At 38.4% G+C, this 23970-nt stretch overlaps 1 protein-coding gene across 2 annotated transcripts in view; it reads left to right on the top strand.

Annotated features, from left to right (window-relative positions):
• The window catches only part of LOC138803409 (zinc finger SWIM domain-containing protein 5), a 121227-nt gene that overhangs the window by 58719 nt on the left and 38538 nt on the right, over positions 1-23970 (top strand). For both annotated transcript variants that reach the window (XM_069987371.1, XM_069987372.1), the window contains exon 2: positions 22132-22488. In XM_069987371.1, the coding sequence (XP_069843472.1) occupies positions 22132-22488 (357 nt within the window). The remainder of the gene's footprint in view (positions 1-22131; positions 22489-23970) is intronic.

The raw sequence follows: 23970 nt of genomic DNA on the forward strand, positions 1-23970 counted from the left end.
AGTTTGAGGCCCTGAATGTAATCCCTAGTATCACAAAAAAGGGGATGAGTGCTATAAGATAGTTCAAATGGTAGAGAACTTGCCTAGTATTCACAAAACTTTGGTTCAGTCCCCAGCATCACACACACACACACACACACACACACACACACACACACACACACACACACACACACACGATCACAGTTTTTGGTATTTACTCAAGAAAATTGAAAAAACATGATTATGCAAAAACTTGTACATAAATATTCATAGCTATATTATGCATAATAGCTCTCAAAATGCAAGCTACTCCTTATGATTTGATCTGAAATGTCCCAAAAGATCATATATTGAAGGCTTGGTTGTTAGCTGATGGCATTTGGGGAGGTGGTGGAACCTTTAGGAGGTAGGCCCTGTTTAAAGGAAGTCAGTCACTGGGGGCATGCCCTTGAAGACTGGATTTTTGTCTCTCTTCATTTGCTCTCTCTTTGCTTCACAATCACTATAAAGTAAACATTCTTGCTCAGGCATACCCTTGCCACGACAGTGTACATGAATAGTTTTATTCATTATCAAGACTTACCAGAGTGGTAAGTCTGTTTCAGCTGAAAAATGTACATTAGATATCATAAGCCTATATTATATAAGTCCATAGTTTACATTAGGGTTCACTCTTGGAATCGTATATTCCTTAAGTTTTGATGAATCTACTATTATAGTATCATACAGAGTATTTTCACTACACTGAAAATCCTTTTACCTATTCAGCTCTTCCTCCCCCTAATCATTGGCACTAACTAATCTTTTTACTGACTCTATAATCAGTATTGATTTATACTTTACTGACTCTATAGTTTTGCCTTTGCAAGAGGATTAAACCTAGAGTCTTGTGCCTGCTGAGTGCGATCTCTACCACTGAGCTACATACAGTTGCGGGCTTGACAATGTATTACAGTTGCAATCATATAGTATGTAGCCTATTCAGATTGGGGGAGGAGGTCGCTCAGTAAAAAACATTCAGGTTTCTCAAGTTTTTTCATGGTTTGCTAGCTTTTTTCTTTTAGCTCAATTTTTCTGTTAACTAAAATTGCTTTAAAAATAAAGTCTAGCTACTTGGGAGAGAGAGATCAGAAAAATTATGACTTCAGGGCTAGCCCATCCCATCTTAACCAATAAGAACTGTATGTAGTAGCATGTGCCTATCATCCTAGCTATGTGGGAAGCATAAACAGAAGGATTATAGTCCAGGCCAGCCCAGGCATAAACATGAAACCTTGTTTGGAAAATAACTAAGAAAGGGCTAAAGGAAAAAAAAAGGGGGAGCTAAAGGTACGACAAGTGGCAGGCTATCTGCCTAGCAAGTACATGGCCCAGCATTCAAACTCCAGTACCTCCAAATAATAAATAAATAAATACTTTTTAAAAAGTTGATACCTACCATTGATACTTTCCTCTAATAGCTATCACTCTAAGAGATAGAAGTGTATGCATATGAAGATGAGTCCCTAGAATGGACTGAAGCCTCTGATTATTCTAGTTGAAATGTGGATCTTTAGGACTCTTCTAGAATATGTACTGCCAGGCTGCATTTTCACTGCATGTATGCTACATTATAACCTGTGTAGATTAGCATATAATTAAAAATGAGGACACTGTGATGGAAGAAGTAGCTTCATAATTATTACTTGACTAAAACGGTCCTGCAGTGATTGGAAAGACCTAAGTGTAGTGGTACTTTGCACTGTACCACAACCACCTCTACTGATTATTTTGAACACTGGTTATTTTGGAGAAGAAAAAAAAAAACAGAGAGAAACTAGAAACTTAAGAGACCACTAGGGTTAGTAATCTAGATAAGCAGTAACAAAAGCCTGAAGTAACATGGTTATAGAAGATCAGAAAAGGAGGTAAAATTCAAATATCATTTCTTCCATCTCTTTTGTTATTTGCTATTTTCTGTAATTCTATACAGTTCTATAATACCATTACCATAATCGCTGTTTACATGTCTTCCTGTTCAGATTGTATACTCAAGGACTATGTCTAATTTAATTATGTCTTCACTGATCAACTATAGAACATTGTTCCAAAGATTATTACAATTGTAGGCTGAGTGAATGAGTGGATAGCTTATCAAATCATTTTGGAGAACTTGTCAACTATGTATGTAGGAGGTAAGAGAGAACACAAATTGTAGAATATTAAATTGAAGTTGGCCAAGTTTCTTCTTTTAATAGGACTTAGAAATCAGGAGGAACATAATTTTTAGGAGAAAGATGAAGAATTCAGTTTGGGACTTGACGAATTTGAAGTGATTTCTTGGGAAATGTCCAGCAGGCAGTTGGAAACTTAGGTCTAGAACTTAGATTTCTAAAGAAATTCTTTTGGAGTTTACTAGCAAAAAATAATATTGGAATTACTTGACACTCTGGTAGTTCTCACTATCATTTTCTCTCCTACAAAAACAATAACAGTGGGCTGGGAAGGTCGCTCAGTGGTAGAGCGCTTGCCTTGCATGCCTGAGGCCCTGGGTTCGATTCCTCAGCACCACATAAGCAAAAAGAAAAAAGCTGGAAGTGGCACTGTGGCTCAAGTGGTAGAGCGCTAGCCTTGAGCTGAAGAGCTGAGAGACAGCGCCCAGGCCCAAAGTTTAGGCCCCACAACCGGACCCAAAAAAAAACCAAAAAGAAAAACGTAACAGTGCCAGGCACTGGTGGCTCGCGCCTGTAATCCTAGCTACTCAGGAGGCTGAGATCTGAGGATCCCTGTTCAAAGCCAGCCTGGGCAGAAAAGTCCATGAAGCTCTTATCTCCAATAAACCACCAGAAAACCAGAAGTGGCACCGTAGCTCAAGTGGTAGAGTGCTCACCTTGAACTGAAGAGCTGAGGGACAGTGCCCAGGCCCAGAGTTCAAGCCCCACGACCGACCAAAAAAAAAAAAAAAAACCATAACAGTATCCTAACTAGTGTTTGTTTCTGTCCCAGCAACTTTCTTTCAATCCATTCTCTACATTCCTGCAGAAAATGATCTTTCTGAAAAAAAATCTGATCATGATATTGCCTTATTTAAAATAAAGGGAAGGGGGATAGGTCTAGTGATAGTGATGGTGCACTTGTCTTCCAAATATGAACTGCAAATAAATAATTCTCTGCTTTCTTCAGAAAAGAATAAAAACTCATGTGGTTTTATGGGGATGAACAGAGGGGAGGGATGAATCTGTTGGAGAAAGATTGTTCCTGATTGGTATGTGCAAACATACCATTCAGGAATTACAGGAGACTGAAATATAGCTATGATGACAAGTGAAAAGTTCCCAATGGGCCTAGAGTGGTATGAGACCTGGTGGCAAAGATTGTTCCCATCACTCTGATTAGAGCAAACACCAACTGCACAAGTGAAAGAGGAAAGTAGTAGACTAGGTATCACTGATACAGCCATTGCTGGCATCAAAGATAAAGGAAAGGGCCATGGGCCAGGGAATACAGGCAACCCCTAAAAGCTGGAAGGAAAGCTTAGGAAATAGGACCTCTAGGAGGAATGAAGCCCTACTAGCCTTTTAATTTGGGCTCAATGGAACTCATTTTCAACATATGACTTCCAGAAAGTTAGATAATAAATTTGTGTTATTTTAAGCCATCAAATTTGTACAACCTTAATTTTTGTTAGGCAGACTAATAGCTCTCCAAAAATGTCCACATCATAATCATCAGAATCCTGATATCAGAACAAAAATTGTTATAGCAGTAATAGAAAACTAATACAATTACTATACTGTACTGTATTTCTTGCTGCCATGCTTTCTTGCTTCTGTTTTCTTTTTATATATATGTCTATCTCCTTCCCTCACTTCTGGAGAGCCTTTCCTAGTACACTGTTAGTCTACATTGATTATTTCACCTCTGTTTATCTCACACCAGGACTTTTTTTTTTTTTTGGTAGTTGGTCATAGAACTTGAACTCAGGGCCTGGGGTTGTCCCTGATCTCTTTTTGCTTAAGGTTACTGTTCTACCACTTGAGTTACAGTGCCAATTCCAGTTTTCTGGTGGTTAATTGGAGAATTTCACGGATTTCCTGCCTAGGATGGCTTCAAACCATGATCCTCAGATCTCAGCCTCCTGAGTAGCTAGGAATATAGGTATGAGCCACCAGTGGCCAGATGCCTTTTTTTTCTTTTGTCAGTCATGGGGCTTAAACTCTGGGCCTGGGTGCTGTCCCTCCACTCTTTAGCTCAAGGTGAGCACTTTGCCACTTGATCCACAGCACCGCTTCCATTTTTCTGGTGGTTTATTAGAGATAAGAATTTCACAGACTTTCCTGCCTGGGCTGGCTTTCAGCCGTGATCCTTAGATCTCAGCCTCCTGAGTAGCTAGGATTACAGGCATGAGCCACCAGCACCTGGCTTGGATGCCATATTTCTTTCTTTCTTTTTTCTTTTTTTGTTGGTCGTGGGGCTTAAACTCTGGGCTTGGGTGTTGTCCCTGCGCTCTTCAGCTCAAGGTGAGCGCTCTATCGCTTGAGCTACAGCGCCACTTCCGGTTTTCTAGTGGTTTATTGGAGATAGGAGTCTGGAGGTCTTTCCTGCCTGGGCTGGCTTTGAACCTATATTCTCAGATCTCAGCCTCCTGAGTAGCTAGGATTACAGGCATGAACCACCGGCGCCGGCTCCATATTTCTTATATTGCATGTCTATTAATGCAGATTTTAGCTACCTGTGTTCTTCCTGCTCACATTTACAAGACTTAGGAGCTAGGAGTATAGCTCAGCAGTAGAGTACTTGTCTAGCATACACAAGGTCCTGGGTTTGATCCCCAGAACTGCAAAGAAACAAACTAGTAAATCAAGTGATTTAACTCAAATATCACTACTGCCTAAAAGTCCTTTCTAAGCCCCAGGCCCCCAGCCTTGACTGAATGTCAGGCACTTTGGTTCTGTAACTACCACTTGACTGATATCTGTCACTTTGTTCCTTCAATTGTAAATCTTTACTTATCTGTTGTCTAGACACTATTCTTTCTCCTCTTTATATTCTTGATAACTAGCTCAGTCAGTATATAGCATATATTAAGGGCTTTAAATATGTTTAATGATGAATGATTCTATCTCTTGGAGTCACTGTAGGTATATTATATTCACTCCAATGTTGTAAACCACCTTCCATGCCCCAAATTAGGATACAAAAAGAAAAATAAAAGAAAAAGCATTTTCCATGGCCACCATTATAAAATATAAGAGCTGTACCCCTGCTGATAAGAAATGTGGCCTCTTAGCATTCATCCTCTGAAATGTTTTGTTTTTATTTTATTTCCCCCCCTCCCACTAATTCTACATAAGAAAAGATCAAACATTTTGCCTGTCATAATATTTGGTACACAGACTGTGGAATGCAGACATTTGAGCCAAAGAAGCTTCTTTGATCTACATGGAAACATCTTTTTTTCTTTTCTTTTCTTTTCTTTTTTTTTTTTAACATTTTAGCAACCTCCCAGGTAAGAGTATTTTCTTTCTTTTTCTGTTGTGAGAACCAAACTTAGCCTTGCACTTGCTAAGTAAGCATTTTTCCACTGATCTAAGTCCCCAGCCTCAAGAGTATTTTAATTCACCCTCCAAGAGTCTACTATGTCCTTTTTCTTCTTTTTTTTTTTTCTTCTTGGTCATGGGGCTTGAACTCTGGGCCTGGGCGCTGTCCCTGCACTCTTCAGATCAAGGAGATGCTCTACCACTTAAACCACAGTACATTCTAGAGCTCTGTTGTTGGAATTCTTTTTTTTTTTCCTTTTCTTTTTTTTTTTTTTGGTTGGTCATGGGGCTTGAACTCTGGGCTTGGGTGCTGTCCCTGCACTCTTCAGCTCAAGGCGGGTGCTCTACCGCTTGGGCCACAGCGCCACTTCCAGCTTTTCCTGCTTATGTGATGCTGAGGAATCGAACCCAGGGCCTCATGCATGCAAGGCAAGCACTCTACTACTGAGTCATCTTCCCAGCCCCTCACAGAGGAACTCTTGAATGTAGATGTGGATTAGATAGGAAAATGTCTTGTCTAGCCTTTTTGTTTTTCCTGTAGGCTCACTAATGAGTGAGTTTGAGTCTTAGAACTCACAGGAACTCTAATCTGCTTTAATACTGAGATCACTGTTAGTCTACATTGATTATTTTACCTCTGTGTTTATCTCCTGCCATAATATTTCTTTCTTTCTTTTTTCTTTTTATAGGACTTAAATTTGGCTTGGATGCTGTCACTGATCTCTCTTTGTTCAAGACTAACACTCTACCATTTGAGCTACAGAGCCATTTCTGGTTTTCTAGTGGTTAACTGGAGAGTTTCACAGACTTTCCTGCCTAGGTTGGCTTTGAACAATAATCCTCAGATCTCAATCTTCTGAGTAGCTAGGATTACAGGCGTGAGCCACCAGTGCCCAGAGGAGGAGGAACATTCTATGTAGCAATTTTTTTCACTGCCATTGGTGTTAGAGCAGCAAAGGAGTTAAAACTCATGAAAAACAAGGATATGCTGGTAGGATTACATGGCAATGTAATTTTGATTCAGAAAAGTTGCTGACACTAGAGATTTTTTTCAGTGAAGAACCAACCATATCTCAGATCCAAAGGATGCTGTAAATGCCTTTGGAACTTGTGTGAAGAGTTGATGAAAGTGTCTTTATCTGATTCGTGTTTATACTGAATCAGATTACTGTAGAATGTGAAAAAATGGTTTTTCTCCAGTTTCTAAAGCAAATGAAAAGTATTGTCCTAATTGAATTTGTTTTTGTATTCTTGCTGGCCCATACTGGTTGAGTTGCAAGACAGAACAAAAGATTAGAGCTAGAGGGTAATATGAAGCCTTGATCAAAGTGCAATAAATGTTAGGAATGGCATTCTTACTTGTAGTTTTAATATATGAAACCTTTAAATATAAAGAATTTTATGGGATTTGCATTCATCTCCATATTTTAAGGACCATATTGGAACTAAAATGTCATGGAGTTTAGGAAAGATGAAGCTTAAGACTGCCTGAAAAATTATTCTTTTGATTACCATAAGAATTTAATTACAGTTCATATGATACTAAGTCATAGGCATTTTTCTTTAGACCAGTTGAGTAAGATCTACCTGAAATGAGGAAGTCTTTAGATACTAGAATAAGGAAGCCAGCTAGAGTTATAATCAAAACACTAAATAATCTACAAACACATCCAAATATAATTCCAATTAATTCACTCTAAAATGAATTCTGGTGACAATTCACTATACAGTCTCAGAGAAGTACAGTTTTCCATATGGAAAATGGTATCTGCATAATTATTTTTGGTCAGTCATGGGGCTTGCACTCGGCCTGGGCACTGTCCCTGAGCTTTTTCACTTAAGGCTAGCATTCTACCACTTTGAGCCACAGTTCTACTTCTGGTTTTCTGGTGGTCAGTTGGAGATAACAGTCTCACAGACTCACTAGACACTCTTTTGGAAATGAACTTTACAACTTGGAGAAGAGGAGAGTAGGGAGTAGTAGCAGTAGAAAATGAGGGAGGGGATAACAGTGTTTAAAAAGAAAGGTACTCACTGGGCGCCGGTGGTTCATGCCTGCAATCCTAGCTACTCAGGAGGCTGAGATCTGAGGCTCGAGGTTCAAAGCCAGCCCACGCAGGAAAGTCCATGAGACTCTATCTCCAATTAACCACCCCAAAACCGGAAGTGGCGTTGTGGCTCAATGGTAGAGTGCTAGCCTTGAGCTGAAGAGCTGAGGGATAGTGCTCAGGCCCAGAGTTCAAGGCCCATGACCGACAAAATAAATAAATAAAAATAAATAAAAATTTTAAAAAATGGGGAAAAAAGTATCTCACAGACTTTCCTGCCCTGGCTGGTTTCAAACCACAACCCTCTGATTTCAGCTACCTGACTAGCTAGGATTATAAGCATGAATAACCAACACCCAACTGAAGGGCCCTTTCTTTTTGAGACAGGGTCTTGCTTTGTAGCCCAAGCTGGCCTTGAACTATGTAGCATAACCTGCCATTGAACTCATAATTCTTCTGCCTTAGCCTCCAGAGGACTGCAGAGATGTACCACCATATTAAGCTTGCTTGTTGAAATGGGAGTCTTACTGTCTATACTGGCCTCAAGTCACAATCTCCCTATCTCTGCCTCCATGTAGTTGGGATTACAGGTATGAAACACCACACTGGGCCTGAATGCAGTCTTTTTATTTATTTTTATTGTAAAGGTGATGTACAGAGGGATTACAGTTACATAAGTCAGATAATGAGTACATACATTTTTCTGAATACAGTTTTGAAGACTTAAAAAACACTTGATCATTCATTATTATAGTTGATTTAAAATAGCTATGAATATACTTTTCATTTTGAAAAGCAGTTTATTGTTTTTATTTTATACTCACCACTGATGTAGACTACTGAATAAAGCAGAGTAATTCATAAAAACTTTACAACTCATAACTTTAGAATTTTATGCTGTCCTTTTCTTTGTTTGAATTAAGAATCCAGGTAGTTGTATTGACCTATATTATTTTGGCAACATATGTAATTTGTAAATATGTACACTATTTCTGTAGAAAATTGCTTCAATTGTAGTGTATTTCTTTCCAATCCATGTTCAAATCCATAAACTGAACAGAAGGCATCTCATATGTAGTTCCAAAAAAATTGATTACCTACCAATATACAAGATAACTTGTGCTATAGGTTTTATGAACCATAGAGTGATTATCAAAAAGTGAAGTTTCTATTTTCAAGGTAATTATGCTTTATGCATTTTAGAGTTTTTTTATGAATTCTTCCATTTCATCTTTTTTAAACAAACTATTTCTAAAATAACAGAAAAATCTCAGTCTTTTAAAATATACACCAATTCTCAAGTAAAAGAATATCAGAATACTAGGTAATACAAGTAATACAGAAAACTAGGTAATACAAGTTCATGCTTGACTTGGGAAGCCTGGTTCTTTAACTGTAGATGCTGGGAAGAGCAGAGACCACTACTTCTTAAAACTAGTGCTGAGAAGGGCCATGGCCATCCTTCAGAAGTTAATACAAGGAAAACCTCTTGATTTGTCAGAGGAGTCTGGGAGGGGAGCAGATGGCTTTGAGAAGGGCCCTCCAGCTTACTCAGCTGCTCCTAGAAGCATAGAGTGACCTCTGTAATACAAACAAACCAAGTAGCTTTCAGGGTAATGGGGCAGCATCATTTGTATGCTGAAACAACAATACTGCTCCTCACTTTATCTCTCACACCCTCACCCAATGTGTGGGCACCATCTGCTTCTTGTGATTTATACAGGACCTGGCCCTGGCTAGTTGGGATTACTATTGAATGGTATCTGTAAGTAATGTGTTATTTATAAATTACTCTCACTGACTCTGATAGACAAGTTTTATGTACATTTACATAATTAAGAAACTGAGGCAAAGAAGAATTAAGGACATTGGAATCACAATGTAAGCATTCTAATTTCTGGTCTCTTTGCATCCTGGTACTAGTCCATAGAGCCATTCCCTTGCTACTGTTTAGACATTAGCTACAAAGCTGTTGAGAAAGCATTCAAGAAAGGATATTTGTTATTTTGCAAATGTTATTGTCAAGGTTGTAAGCCTTTTCATTGCACTGTTTTGGTAGAGAAAAAAGAGTGACCTGCTTTATTTTCTGCTGGTATACTGCTGTGGTCTTCCAGTAGACAGAAATTCAATAAGGTCCAATTCACTTTGTAATTTTATCAAAACCAAATTTATTTAAATGAACACATTCTCATTCAAAAGAGTTAGTTTATATATTCATATATGTGTATAATACATATATGCATACACATGTTATATTTAAACTGACTAAAGAAAAATTATTCATTCTTGTAAACCACAGCTCTCCTTTTCTCTGTCATTGGCTGAAATAACATTCATTTTCATGCGTTAGCACCTGCCTAGGAGCCTAGTGAATCAAAAGAGCAATGAGCAAAGTGGTTTTAATTGCCCAGGCTTTGCTAGAGCTTTTCTTGCACTCAGAAACACAAAAGACTTTGAATGGTGTCAGAGGGCTGTACTGAGAAGTGCTTTCCTTTAGAACTCTAAGCAGATGATTCACTTACTGTGGTGAGCCATTGTCTTGTACAGATGAGTTCATGAGCCCATCTTAGTCCCAGCTGTGAGAGCATCACAGAGTACTTGTGAGTTGCAAGTTGCCTTAAACAGTTGCCCAGGAAACCAGGCAAATGTCATTTTACTGACTTATCATTAATGTAGAACTCTGTCTTTCTAGAATTGTACTTGACAGTTACTCCCATAAAATTTATATCATAAATTGAAGTGTCCTGTTTACAATATCATAGTGGTAGCAATACAGACTATGGAGCCAGACTACCTGTCTTCAAATCCTAAACATGGTTTACAGGTTGTATGATCTTAGACAAGTTTCTTTGTCTCTCTGAGCCTGTTTGCTCATCTGAAAAAACAAGGGCGTAGGGTAGGGAAAAAGACAGAATTTAACTTTGTTAGGATAACTTCACTAATAAACACCTAGAACATTCTTTTGCATGTACTAAGTATTCAGTAGATGTTAGCTAACAAAATTGCTCATATTTTGTATTTCTTAAAAGCAGGTTATAAAAAGGAGAAGAATGCAATTTGTAAAAAAATAATTTTATTGTTAAAGGTCATAGAGTTCATAAACAATGTAGATTAAGATAATGATGACTATCACTGTGAAGATTAAAAGGTGTTTGTGACTTTAAAAAAGTAAATAAATATAAAAAAGAAGAAACAGCTGTCCATTGAGGCAAGAAAATGAATTAGAGAAAATAACCTTGGTGCAACAGTATATTACCATATATAAATTGTTAGTTTGCTCACCATTCCAGTGAAATTGGTTAATTTGCTGATTTTATTTTAATCACAAATTTAGGAATCTTATAAACACGCTTAATCCTCTGTGAATTATAAATATAAATATGTAAATTAAAATTTCGGTTTAGTGTTCATTTATTCATCCATCCATAAACACTTACTAAGCTTTTAAAATATCCCTGATATAGAAATGAAAAACCATATCATTTTCAAGGCATTAACAATCTAAAGGAAAAGGCAAATATGGAAACTATTAATTACATTGATAGCTGCTGTAATAGAGATATGACTGATGAAAAGCAAGAGCTCCTGAGATCAAGGAAGACTTTCAGAATAGGGTTAATTTGAATGTAGAAGAATAAGAAATAGGTGGGGGGAAAAAAAGTAGATAAGAAGGTCATATGTGGTATAGAGAACTTCACATATAAAAAGATAGAGGCTAAGACAAGACAATAGAAAAGACGTATTGCAACAAGTTTGGTGTGTTGAATATATTGAGAGGTAGTTGGAAACAGTTCTGAAGAGAGAAAGAAACCACATCAAAAGAAATTTACATCTGATACTATAATCAGTGGGAAGCCATTGAAAGATTTTAAGCATTTCAGTTCAGCAAACTTTTTTTTGGTCAGTCATGGGGTTTCAACTCAGGACCTAGCTGCTGTCTCAGCTCTTTTGCTCAAGGCTAGTGCTCTAACACTTGGAGCCACAGCTCCCCTTGCAGTATTCTGGTGGCTAATTGGAGATGAGTTTCACAGCCTTTCCTGCCCAAGCTGGCTTTGAACTGCAGTCCTCAGATCTCAACCTCCTGACTAGGATTATAGGCATGAGCCATTGGCACCTGGACAGCAAACATTTTTAGAAAATGAACATTTCTATAATTGTTTATTCTGTTAGACTGTGTGTTAGGCAATACAAATATTAGATAAATATTAGATAAATAGGTTACAATTTGTAGAAATGACATGAATAGTCTATTTATATTCTGGAAGATGAGTAGAGGAAGTAAGATTTTTGTCAGCAAGATTAGTTAGTCCAGACAGAGATTATTGTGCTCTTTAGTTGAGGCAGTGTTGGGGTGATTCAACCAGCAAGTCTAGAATGGAGATACTTGGAAGGAAAAACGCACAGAATTTAATGATGTTTTAGATATGGAACAAGAGATGCTAAGGGTAAATCTCAGAATTTCAGCTCCTGCCTGCCTCTGCAACCTGTCACATCCCACTTTACACTTTCCTGTCAGTTTTCCATGTTTTCTCTTGCTGGAACACCTCTGCCTCTCCTCCTTTTCCATTTTCTCCTCCTTATTCTCTTCTTCTTTCTACTCCCTGTCTCTATCTCTCTCCAGGTCTATCTCTCTCTCCCTTCCTCTTCCCTCCCTTTCCCCCCTCCTGCCCTTCCCTAGAACCCTCTTTACCACTACATTGGCATTTCTCATCCTTTCATATAATTAATCCCTACTTTGACTATAGACCAATTCAAACTTGCTTTTTTCTTTTTGGTAGTCATGGGGCTTGAACTCTGGGCTTGGGCACTGTTCCTGCGCTCTTCAGCTCAAGGCGAGCACTCTACCATTTGAGCCACGGCACCACTTCCAGTTTTCTAGTGGTTTATTGGAAATAACAATCTCATAGATTCTCCAGTCTGGTCTGGCTTTGAACTGTGATTCTCAGATCTCAGCCTCCTGAGTAGCTAGGATTATGTGCATGAGCCACTGGTGTCCAGCTAATTCAAACTTTCATTTTCTGAAGTACATCATCCCTTAACACTCATTTGTCTGAACCAGTTTAGTATTGTACTGTTGTGTACTGTGTTATTATTGTATATTTCTCCTTCATAGCACTTACCACAGCTAGAAGAATTCTTTGTGGAATTTTGTTTAATATCTGCTTGTCAGAGATCATTAGATCTTTCTAGTAGATGGATGTATCCTTCATAACTAACATAGAGTACATGTTAAATAATGATTAGTTGAATGAGGGAACATTGATTTGGGATATTTGTTTAAAAAAGAAAGAAATTAATATATGTCTGAGGGTTTTTTGTTTTGTTTTGTTTTATCAGTTGTGGGGCTTGAACTCTGGGCCTGGGCACTGTCCCTGAGCTCTTCAGCTCAAGGTTAGCACTCTACCACTTGAGCCACAGTGCCACTTCTGGCATTCTGGTGTTTTATTTGAGATAAGAGTCTCATGGACTTTCCTGCCTGGGCTGGCTTTGAACCATGATCCTCAGATCTCAGCCTCCTGAGTAGCTAGGATTACAGGTATGACCCACTGGCACCTGGCCCTTTTCTTAAAAAAAAAAAAATCAGTTTGGTAACTGAATGTGTATCACAGTGACTATAAACAAAGATTAAAATTGATTTGTATGATTTAGCCATAGCCTAATTTTTAAAAAGATTAAAGCAATACCAGACATGACTGTTTTCCCTAATCTTAGAAAATAGAGCTAGATGGGGCTGGGAAGGTGGCTCAGTGGTAGAGCCCTTGCCTTGCATGCCTGAGGCCCTGGGTTCGATTCCTCAGCACCACATAAGCAAAAAGAAAAAAGCCGGAAGTGGTGCTGTGGCTCAAGTGGTAGAGCCCTAGCCTTGAGCTGAAGAGCTGAGGGACAGCGCCCAGGCCCAGAGTTCAAGCCCCACAACCGACCAAAACAAACAAACAAACAAACAGAAAATGAGCTAGATGTTTTGGCCGGGTGTTGCTTAGCTTATTTTCTCTTTCCTTGCACCCCACTTTGTCTTCCTATACTATGTCCTGCACTAAAGATATCCACTTTGTGTTCCTCCTTCACAGATTACTTTGAAAATTACCATATTCTAAGTTCCTGGAAAGTCTTAGTAGGCTTGGAAAATCAAGTATATCTCCCTCCCTTCCCCCCACCAACCTCCCATTGGAGAAATCTCCTGTGAAAGGAACATGTTGAAAGCCAAAAAGGTATGACACACTTAAAGGATGTTACAGGGGTAGGGGCTTATACCATAGCAAGAATTTCTCTCTTTTTTTTTTGGTCATGGAGCTTGAACTCTGGGCTTGGGCACTGTCCCTCAGCTCTTCAACTCAAGGCTAGCACTTGAGCCACAGTGACACTTCCAGTATCCTGAGTGGTTTATTTGACATGAGTCTCATGGACTTTCCTGCCAGGCTGGATTGGAACCATGATCCTCAGATCTCAGCCTCCTGAGTAGCTAGAATTACCAGCATGAGCAACTGGCACCCAGCCCCATAGCAAGAATTTCTAGAAAGCCCACAATTTTCCTAGAAGCTGAAGAGACTTGAGAACTTTTTTGATGTGTAATGTAGGAAGTGCTATGGTACAGTGTGGGGGGATGGGGAGGGTTTTGTGTATTGGGTCTGGGGCTTTAACTCAGGGCCTGGGTGATGTCTCAGAACTTTTGTACTCAAGGGTAGTACTCTGCCACTTGAGCCACAGCTCTACTTCTGGCTTTTGGGCAGTTAATTAGAGTCTCTTGAATGTTCCTGCCCAGGCTGGCTTCAAACCATGATCCTCAGATCTCAGCCTTCTGAGTACCTAGGATTACAGGAAAACGCCAACAAACAGTTCCTGGCTATGGTACAAATTTACTCTAGAATTTCTAAACAGTACAGAGCCAGGTAGTGAATCTGTCTAAACCACAGAAGGGCAAGTTGAAAGTAAATGTCTTTTTCTCAGGACAAGGCTCACTTTATGATTTGGGATAGAAGGGGATATACTGTAAAAACTAAATAGGAACTCTGAAAACTTTATTCAAGGCCTGTTCTATGTTAAAGCATTTGAGAGCTTAGGGTTTTCGTTTTTGTTTTAACCTTGTGTATGAAGTGATAGGGCAACAAGGGAAACAGCTTCCTGATTTCCTGTTTCTCTACCAGATCCATCCACTATTCCTGACCACTTTCACAATATATGTAAAAGTACTTTTGGTGGATTTTATTGGTTTTGGTTATTGTTGTTCTGTAGGAAGATGTGTGTGAAAGACCATCACAAAAATGATATTCAAGGGGCTGGGAAGGTGGCTCAGTGGTAGAGTGCTTGCCTTTCATGCTCGAGGCCCTGGGTTCGATTCCTCAGCACCACATAAGCAAAAAGAAAAAAGCCGGAAGTGGTGCTGTGGCTCAAGTGGTAGAGCGCTAGCCTTGAGCTGAAGAGCTGAGGGACAGTGCCCAGGCCCAGAGTTCAGGCCCCACGACCGGACCCCCCCCAAAAAAAAGATATTCAAGGATGGGAATGGGGCTTAGTGGTAGAGTGCTTGCCTAGCATGCATGAAGCCCTGGATTCAATTTCTCAGTACTACAAAAATAGAAAAAGCCGGAAGTGGCCCTTTACTTCAAGTGGTAGAGTGCTAGCCTTGAGCAGAAGAAGAAGCTCAGGGACAGTGCCCAGGACCTGAGTTCAAGCCCCAGGACTGGCAAAAAAAAAAAACAAAAAGAAAAGGAAAGATATTTAACTTTTAAATAGAACATACCCCCTAAATAATAGATCCAACATTGTGATCTTTCCTGACTATGGAAACCATAATGTGCTGTCACACCTGTAATCCTCAGGAAGCTGAGGTTTGAGGATGGTGTTTCAGAGTCAGCTCATATAGGAAAGTCCATGAGACTTCTTTTTTGTAGGTCATGGGGTTTGAACTCAGGGCCTGGGTATTGTCCCTGAGCTTTTTTGCTCAGGCTAGTGCTCTACCACTTTGAGCCACAGCTCCACTTCTGGTTTTCTGGTGGTCAGTTGGAGATCAGAATCTTACTGCCATTCTTGCCTGGGATGGCCTCGAACCTTGATCCTCAGATTTCAGCCTCCTGAGTAGCTGGGATTACAGGCATGAGCCATCAGCACCAGGCTTTATGAGACTCTTACCAACAATTAACCACCAAAAAAGCTGAAAGTGGGGCTGTGGCTGAGGTGGTAGAACACTTTCCTTGGGCACAAAAGTTCAAGGACAGCATCTAAGCCCTGAATTCAAGCACCAGTACCAGGACGCACGCGCGCGCACGCACACACACACACACACACACACACACACACACACACACACACACACACACACACACACACACACACACACACACACACACACACACACACACACACACACACACACACACACACACACACACACACACACACACACCCCTCTATTATAGAAGTCTAAATACTGATTCAGACTGTTACTATGAATTTTAAGTTCTTACATATTTATTTCAAATACAGTGTGCTTTTCAACCTAGGCTGGCATGGAACTTACTGTGTAGCCCTAGCTGGCTTCACATATGTGATTCTCCTGCTTCTGAATCCCAAGTGCTGGAATTTTAGATATATAGTACAATACCTGGATAGTTCCTGTATTTTAGAGATGCATACCAGGTTGTCCCAAAGAAATTATATTCTCAGATTTTCTTCAACATAATCCCTGAGGAATTTGGATTCTATTGAGACAGAATTGAGAAAGAATAACAGGAGTCTTTATCTCCCATTGATTTTATATGAAGCAGTTAATGTTTATTTTTTCCTACTTCTCATTACTTTTCCTGTTACATTAAAATATTTTTGCTAAAATTTAGGGGGAGAAGTAAGGATTAAATGCATTTATCTCTTTGTTGATAATTGTTGAAGGTGAGTGATTGATACTTGGGAATTTACACTGTTCTCTGTACTTTTTTATTTATTAAAAATTGTCTAAATAAGGAGGGGAACACAAAGATACAATGATTATGTGCCTCTGATCATATAAAATAATATTTATCAACATTAACTCCAGGTAATGGAACCAAGAGGATTTTTCTTTATTACTGTTTTTCTTTTCTTTTCTTTTCTTTTTTTTTTTTGTCTTGTTTGTTCATTTATCTGTCTTTGAAAGGGTAAAATGGGAGGCATAGAAATGGAGGGACAAATGATGAACAAATGCAGCTGTGGTAATCACTAGACACTGTTGAAAATAAACTATACAACTTGTGAGTGGAGACCAGAGGGAAAAATGGGAGGGAAGAGAGCAAGGGAGGGGGTGACATTGTCCAAAAAGAAATATACTTATTACCTGACTTATGAAATGTTAACCCCTCTGTATATCACCTTTATAATAACAATTTAAAAAATTAAAGGGCTGGGAAAGTGGCTCAGTGGTAGAACGCATGCCTTGCATGCATGAGGCCCTGAGTTTGATTCCTCAGCACCACATAAGCAAAAAGAAAAAAGCCGGAAGTGGTGCTGTGGCTCAAGTGGTAGAGTGCTAGCCTTGAGCTGAAGAGCTGAGGGACAGCGCCCAGGCCCAGAGTTCAGTCCCCACAACCGGTCCCAAAATAAATAAATAAATAAAGGGGTTAGAAGGGAAAGAACTTGTAGAAAATGAGGGAAGAGGTGCATTGTTCAAAAAAATGTACTCAGTACCTGACATGTAACTATAACCCCTCTGTACATCACCTTTACAATAAATTTTTAAATGAAAAATATCTAAATAAAAGTAAAAAAGTAAAAAGTGAGCACATATAGCACTCAATAAATATATGCGAGAATGAGTAAAAGTTTTTTTTTTTTAATCAGGCTTCTACATGTTTTCTTAAATTATTAGATTATTAATGAACATGTTTGTGGTAGCTTATTTGCATTAAGAAAGAAATGTCATATTAGATCTATTATATGTTACTTTATTCTCAGGAGTAATTACACTACAAAATCTGCTAGATTACAATCTGACAAGGAGTACAAATATTTGAAACTGACTTTTGGTTTACTTTGTAAGAGAGAGGAATGGAAGATGGAACCTCCAGAGAAGAAACTTTTGCAGAATCGCTTTGGCTTTTCAGTGCCTGGAGCCTAGGCTTTACTAGTGTTAATACAGCTGATGAAGCTCAAACATTTACCCAGCTCAACAGAATGTGTCCCTAGGAGCATCATGAACTGTAGCCAAAGTCTCTAGGGAGCCATATATGATTAGCTTTTGAAAAATATTTTTGTACAATGAAGCCAATTGAAATTTTTTGGGAAAGGGATGAAGGGGGGAAGGGACAGTGATTAAGGGATGAGATTAACTGAAATGTAAGTACATGTGAAAATGTAACAAGAAATCCATACCCACCCTCCCAACACTGGGGATTAGACCAAGGCTTTATACATAGTAGGTAAGTGCCCTGCTACTTGAACTATGACCTAGCCCTTTTGTTTTTATTTAGTTTTGTTGGTTTTTCTTGTTATTGTTGGTGGTGGCAGTCATGGCACTTCAACTCTGGGCCTGGGTGCTGTCCCTCAGCTCTTCAGCTCAAGGCTAACACTCTACCATGTAAGCCACAGTGCCACTTCTGGTTTTCTGAGTGGTTTATTGGAGATAAGAGTCTCACAGACTTTCCTGCCCAGGCTGGAAAGGTCTTGATACCTTATTTCTTTTTTTCCCCCCAGCTGGCATTGAACTTGTGATCCTTCTGCCTATACCACAACTAACTGGGAAAAATGTTACCACCATGCCTGGCTGTAAAGTGAACCTTGACAGACCTCTAGATAAGTTTCTCAGCTCAAAAATGTGGAGGCTGAGATCCAATCCTTTTTGCATACTTCAGCTAGTGTGGCTTGTGTTTTTTTTTTTTAATAGTAGTTGTATTACTTAGTTTCATATTATTAGAATGCAGTATTTTAAGCAATTACCTTATAAAAGAAAAAAATATATTTTAACATATAGCTCTGGAAGTTCCAGCTCCAAATTAAGTAGCCTCATGGCATTATGCCTTTGGAAAGGGTAGTATACCATGGCAAGAGTTTGTGATAAAGCAGACTAGTCACATCACAAGTCAGAAAGCAGAGAGAAACTGTGATGAACCTTTTTTTGACTGGGGGGTGGGGGGGGGAAGATCAGGGGACACTCATCCAAACTATCATAATAATGAATAATACACATAGAGAGTCCTATCTTTTGGGGGCTTACATCCTAATAATATATCCATTGATGACTGTCTGCCTCAGAGTTAACCAATATTCTTACTTATTTTCATGCAGAAAGAGAAGATAAAACTTGGGCTCAGAGTCTGTGCTGCAGGCCAAGTATGCCCAGAGTGCTGAACCGATGAAGCAGAAATGTTTCAACTCACCTTGATCATTCAGGGGCTTGGAACCTAAACTTTTCCATAGTGATATCTACCTTATTTGAAATTCTAAAGTAGGGCTTGAAATGTGGCTTAGTGGTAGAGTGCTTGCGTAACATGCATGAAGGTCTGGGTTTGATTCCTCAGTTCTACATAAACAGAAGAAGCCGGATGTGCGCCATGGCTCAAGTGGTAGAGTGCTAGCCTTGAGCAAAAGAAGCTCAGGGTCAGGGCCCAGGCCTGAGTTCAAGTCCCAGGATTGACACAAAAAAAAAAAAGGAAAAGAAATTTTAATGTTCTTATGTGTAGTCTCCGAATTAGTATTGTCATACTGTGCCTGGAATGGTAGCCCACACTTGTAATCCCAGCTACTCAGGATGTAGAGATGTATTCAAAGCTGGTCCTGAGCCAAAATCAAGAGACCATATCTGAAAAATTAACTAATACAAAAAGGCCTAAAGGTATGACTCCAGTGGTAGTACACTTGCCTGGTAAGTGCAAGGCCCTGAGTTTAAACCCTAATACCACCAAAAAAAAGAAGATACTAGTTACTTTTGAGTGTTCCAAAGGAAATTAAGAATATACTTTCTAATTTTGTTTCAACCACTGTGAAACTTGGCCATTGGGGAAGTTATTTCTGAATCCCTTAACATGGAGACCTATTAACAAAAACTGCTTAAAAGCCATAATAGTATCTGTAGTAGAGTTTCACAAAGTACTTTTGAAGGATAGACAGAGAAAGTATTGTCATTATTTCACTGAAAAGGAATCTAACGTTAACATTGTAAAGGGAGTAGCTTGAGACTACAGAGTAAATAGCATATCTGGTTGCCTAATTCCTAGTATGATGTACTCTTAGCTATCTTACTCTACTGGCCACAGTAAGACAGTAAGACAGCAGTCTTACTGCTGAGTAAGCAGTCATGCTTGGAGAAGAACTGCTCCTCACTCCTGCAATTCTCCCCTTTGTCCTTAACTAATAAGAACATACTCATACTTGAATAAACCTTTTTGATTTTTTAAAATAAATGACAAGTAAATATTTTAAAACTTAAAGCTAGTTTAGATGGTAAAAAAAAACCCCTCAGTGGTCTTTTAAAAATATACTTGGGGGGCTGGGAAGGTGGCTCAGTGGTAGAGTGCTTGCCTTGCATGCATGAGGCCCTGGATTCGATTCCTCAGCACCACATAAGCAAAAAGAAAAAAGCCGGAAGTGGTGCTGTGGCTCAAGTGGTAGAGTGCTAGCCTTGAGCTGAAGAGCTGAGGTACAGCGCCCAGGCCCAGAGTTCAGGCCCACGACCGGACCCCCCAAAAAAATAAAATAAAATAAAATAAAATTATATATATATACTTGGAAACGATGAATTATTGTCCTGTTCTTGTTCTGGAAAGTAATGTGCATCTTTCTTTATCTTTTAGATAATTTTGCAAAGTTTTACAACTAAATTTGAGTCTTATTTTACTTAACCATTTAACAATGATTGTCTGAAATTTAAACTTCAGAAAACTTTCTCTGCTTTTTAAATTTTTTTCCAGGTCACAATGATAACTTTAAAACTTATGCATCTATCTTTTAACATTTGGCAAATATTCCCCCAACAAATGAAAATAATTTAAAATTTATTTCCCATTCACAGTGTGTGGTCCTTTTAAATAATCTGGAATTAACCTTACCTTTGATCCTATCTCTATAGCAGCTGGAATACCATGTTGTAATTCTTATGTTTTAAGGATTATATCACAGGTAATATGATATAATGAAGATAAAATGAACTGTTCCCAGGTTCCAAATCCCAGGTCTATTACTTGGTAGAGCCTTAGGTAAATAACATTTCTGTACTCCATTTACACACTGTTAAAATAAGGAGAACAGTATTAATTGCTTAAAGTTGTTGTGATGAGGTGTTAAATGAATATAACACTGTTGTATCAAGTCCCAGAAATATTTGATGGTCACATGACATTCCTTTTTTTGTTAGCATTCTTAGGCCTGGAAGTCCTAAGGCCTCATTAAACTTTTGTTGGTTAAAATTGTTAGATGAATTCTTATTAAAGGGAAAGAATCATATTTAAAGAACTAAACAATAAAGCCGGGCACTGGTGGCTCACGCCTGTAATCCTAGCTACTCAGGAGGCTGAGATCTGAGGATCACGGTTCAAAGCCAGCCTGGGCAAAAAAGTCTGTGAGACTCTTATCTCCAATAAACCACTCAAAAACCGGAAGTGGTGCTGTGGCTCAAGCAGTAGAGTGCTCCCCTTGAGCTGAAGAACGCAGGGACAGCACCCAAGCCCAGAGTTCAAGCCCCACGACCGACAAAAAAAAAAAAAAAAAGAACTAAACAATATAGGGAATGGCTTGGGTTTTTAAATGTAGTTGTAACTTAAAGATACATTCTCTCTGCTTTTCAGAGTTTTTGGTGCTGGTTGGGTGTACCTAATGAGTAGAGATCTAAGACTACAAAATTCTGCTGCATTAAGTTCTACCCTCTATAATTTAGGTTGTTCCCCTTTTAGGGATTCCATGTGGTCACCAGTTTGGAATTTTAAGATTTGTACGTGCACACCAGTCCTGGGGCTTAAACTCAGGCCTTGAACACTGTCCCTGAGCTTTTGTTCTTAAGGCTAGCACTCTCACCACTTGATCCACAATTACATTTTTGGCTTTTTGGCAGTTAATTGGAGAATCTCCTGCCTGGGCTGGCTTCGAACTACAATCCTCAGATCTCAGCCTCCTGAGTAGCTAGGATTACAGGTGTGAGCCACTGACATCCAGCTGTTAGAATTTTAAATTTTAAGGAAGAAATACTGTCCTTAATCTTCCTTGTTTTTCCTCATGAAATTCTTTTCATTTATTTTCATTTGTAGTGTTCACCTTGCTTTAGATTTTACTGACATTATTTGTGGACTTACCTTTGCCTACATCTCAAGCTCAAAGGAATTTTTAATTTTTGGAGATTTCCTTCTTAACCATTTTGAGACTGTGATAAAAAGCTATGAGCTACCCACCATCCCAAAAAGCATATATATGTAGAAAATTTTCAGCTGGTTTGTCTCCAGAATAAAGAGTTTTTTTTAAGCTTGTGTATTCCTGCAGAGTAGTATTTGAGTTTCATTGATGTTTGTGCCTGTGGCAAAGCCTACCTAATATATAATAAATTGTATATTGATTAATAGAAATGCAAAATAAGACACTTTAAAATTTCTTACTACAGAATCTCTATAAACAGAATTTTTCTCTTTTTTTCTTAGGCTTCCATCTGAGTGGCACAGTAACTGAGCCAGCCACTGCTTCAGAACCAGCAGTAACTTACAAAGTTGCAATCAGTTTTGATCGATGCAAAATCACTTCTGTGACCTGTGGCTGTGGGAATAAGGACATATTCTACTGTGCTCATGTGGTAGCACTCTCACTGTACAGGATCCGTAAACCAGAACAAGTCAAATTACGTCTTCCTATCTCAGAAACCCTTTTCCAGATGAACAGGGACCAGCTACAGAAGTTTATTCAATATTTAATCACGGCCCATCACACTGAAGTTCTTCCTACTGCACAAAAACTGGCAGATGAAATTCTGTCCTCCAACTCAGAAATCAACCAAGTGAATGGTAATTGTACTTTTTTTTTCTAAAAATGGCCTTTTTCACAATCACTGTCACCAAAGCAACCCTCTTCCCTTTATTATGTTGCTTTTATTGCACTTTAAGAGGTTGAGTTTTTCTGCAATTATAATAATTTAATCTTAATCATTCCATTCTATCCAAACAACTATGTGCTTAAGTCTTAGTGTCTTAAAATAATTGAGTTGTCTTCTTCATAAAGGCCTTGGCATGAAGTATTGGTAGTATTTCATTTCTATGATTTTTGTAATTTATATTTAGTAAAGAACTTAGAAGCTACGGCTGTAGCACATCAATAGGAGTACTAGCCTAGCATGCACAAAGCTATGGGCCATAGGTTTGATCTTCAGCATCATAAAAGCAATCAATCAATCTATCTATCTATCTATTTATTTATTTACTTAAATAGTAAGGCACTGGTAGCTTACACCTATAATCCTAACTACTCAGGAGCCTAAAATCTGGAAGATTATGTTTCAAAGCTAGTAGAGGAGTCCATAAAATTCCATCTCCAATTAACTAGCAAAATCCTGGAGTGGAGTTATGGCTCAAATGGTAGAGCACCAACCATGAGCAAGAAAACTGAGCATGCATGAGGCCCTGAGTTTAAGCCTCAGTTAATTTTAAAGTGGTATTTGTGCATGCATATGTATGGACAGAAAACTGGAAGGAAATACACTGTAATATCAACAGTGGTAGTCTACAGCTGGTAGAATTGTAGATGAACTTTTAAAATCCCTTATGTAATTTCTGTAGTAAATATGCAATATTTTTATAACTTAAAAAGACATTCAAGAATGAAATAAATATTAGTTCCTTAGACTTAATAGCCCCTTCGGGAAAGGACTTATTATATAACTTCATGCTAACTTGGGCCTCAACTCATAAAATGGTTTGCTTCTTAATTATTTATAAAAGACATCTTTTCCATTTATCTTTTCTTATCACCATGTCTCCTATGATCCTGAGGAAAAATTCAAACTATCACATTAAAGTGTCATATACATTGACTTAATATTTTGCCACTATTGGAAGTTTTTTTCATTCTTATTTCTTTTATGAAAAGACTAAAATATTCAAACCAGTGAACCTGTATAGAAACATTTTAATTTAATTTAATTTAAAATCAACAGATTTGTCTGTGACTTTGTGAGGGACATGTGAAAAAGCCAGTTTGTAACTCTAGATCTGTGATCCTGTTCATTCATTCATAAATACTGTTCCCTCTTATTATCTGACCTTTCAATATTGACATTTTCAATATTTTCTTCTCTTCCTACTTTTTATATTCTCTATAGGCAATCTTAGCTACATTCTTGATTCCAAATGTCATCTCTATACTGTGACTCACAAATTTATTTCTCTAGCCCAGATCTTATGAGCTTTTAGATTCTATATCCACTTAACTGTTAAATATCACAGGGTATCTCAACATCAACATATGCAAATATAAATTTATGGTCTTCTCTA

The sequence above is a fragment of the Dipodomys merriami genome, unplaced genomic scaffold (assembly GCF_024711535.1).
Source record: "Dipodomys merriami isolate MVZ:Mamm:240054 unplaced genomic scaffold, mDipMer1.0.p SCAF_34, whole genome shotgun sequence".
In the NCBI taxonomy this organism is placed as follows: domain Eukaryota; kingdom Metazoa; phylum Chordata; class Mammalia; order Rodentia; family Heteromyidae; genus Dipodomys; species Dipodomys merriami.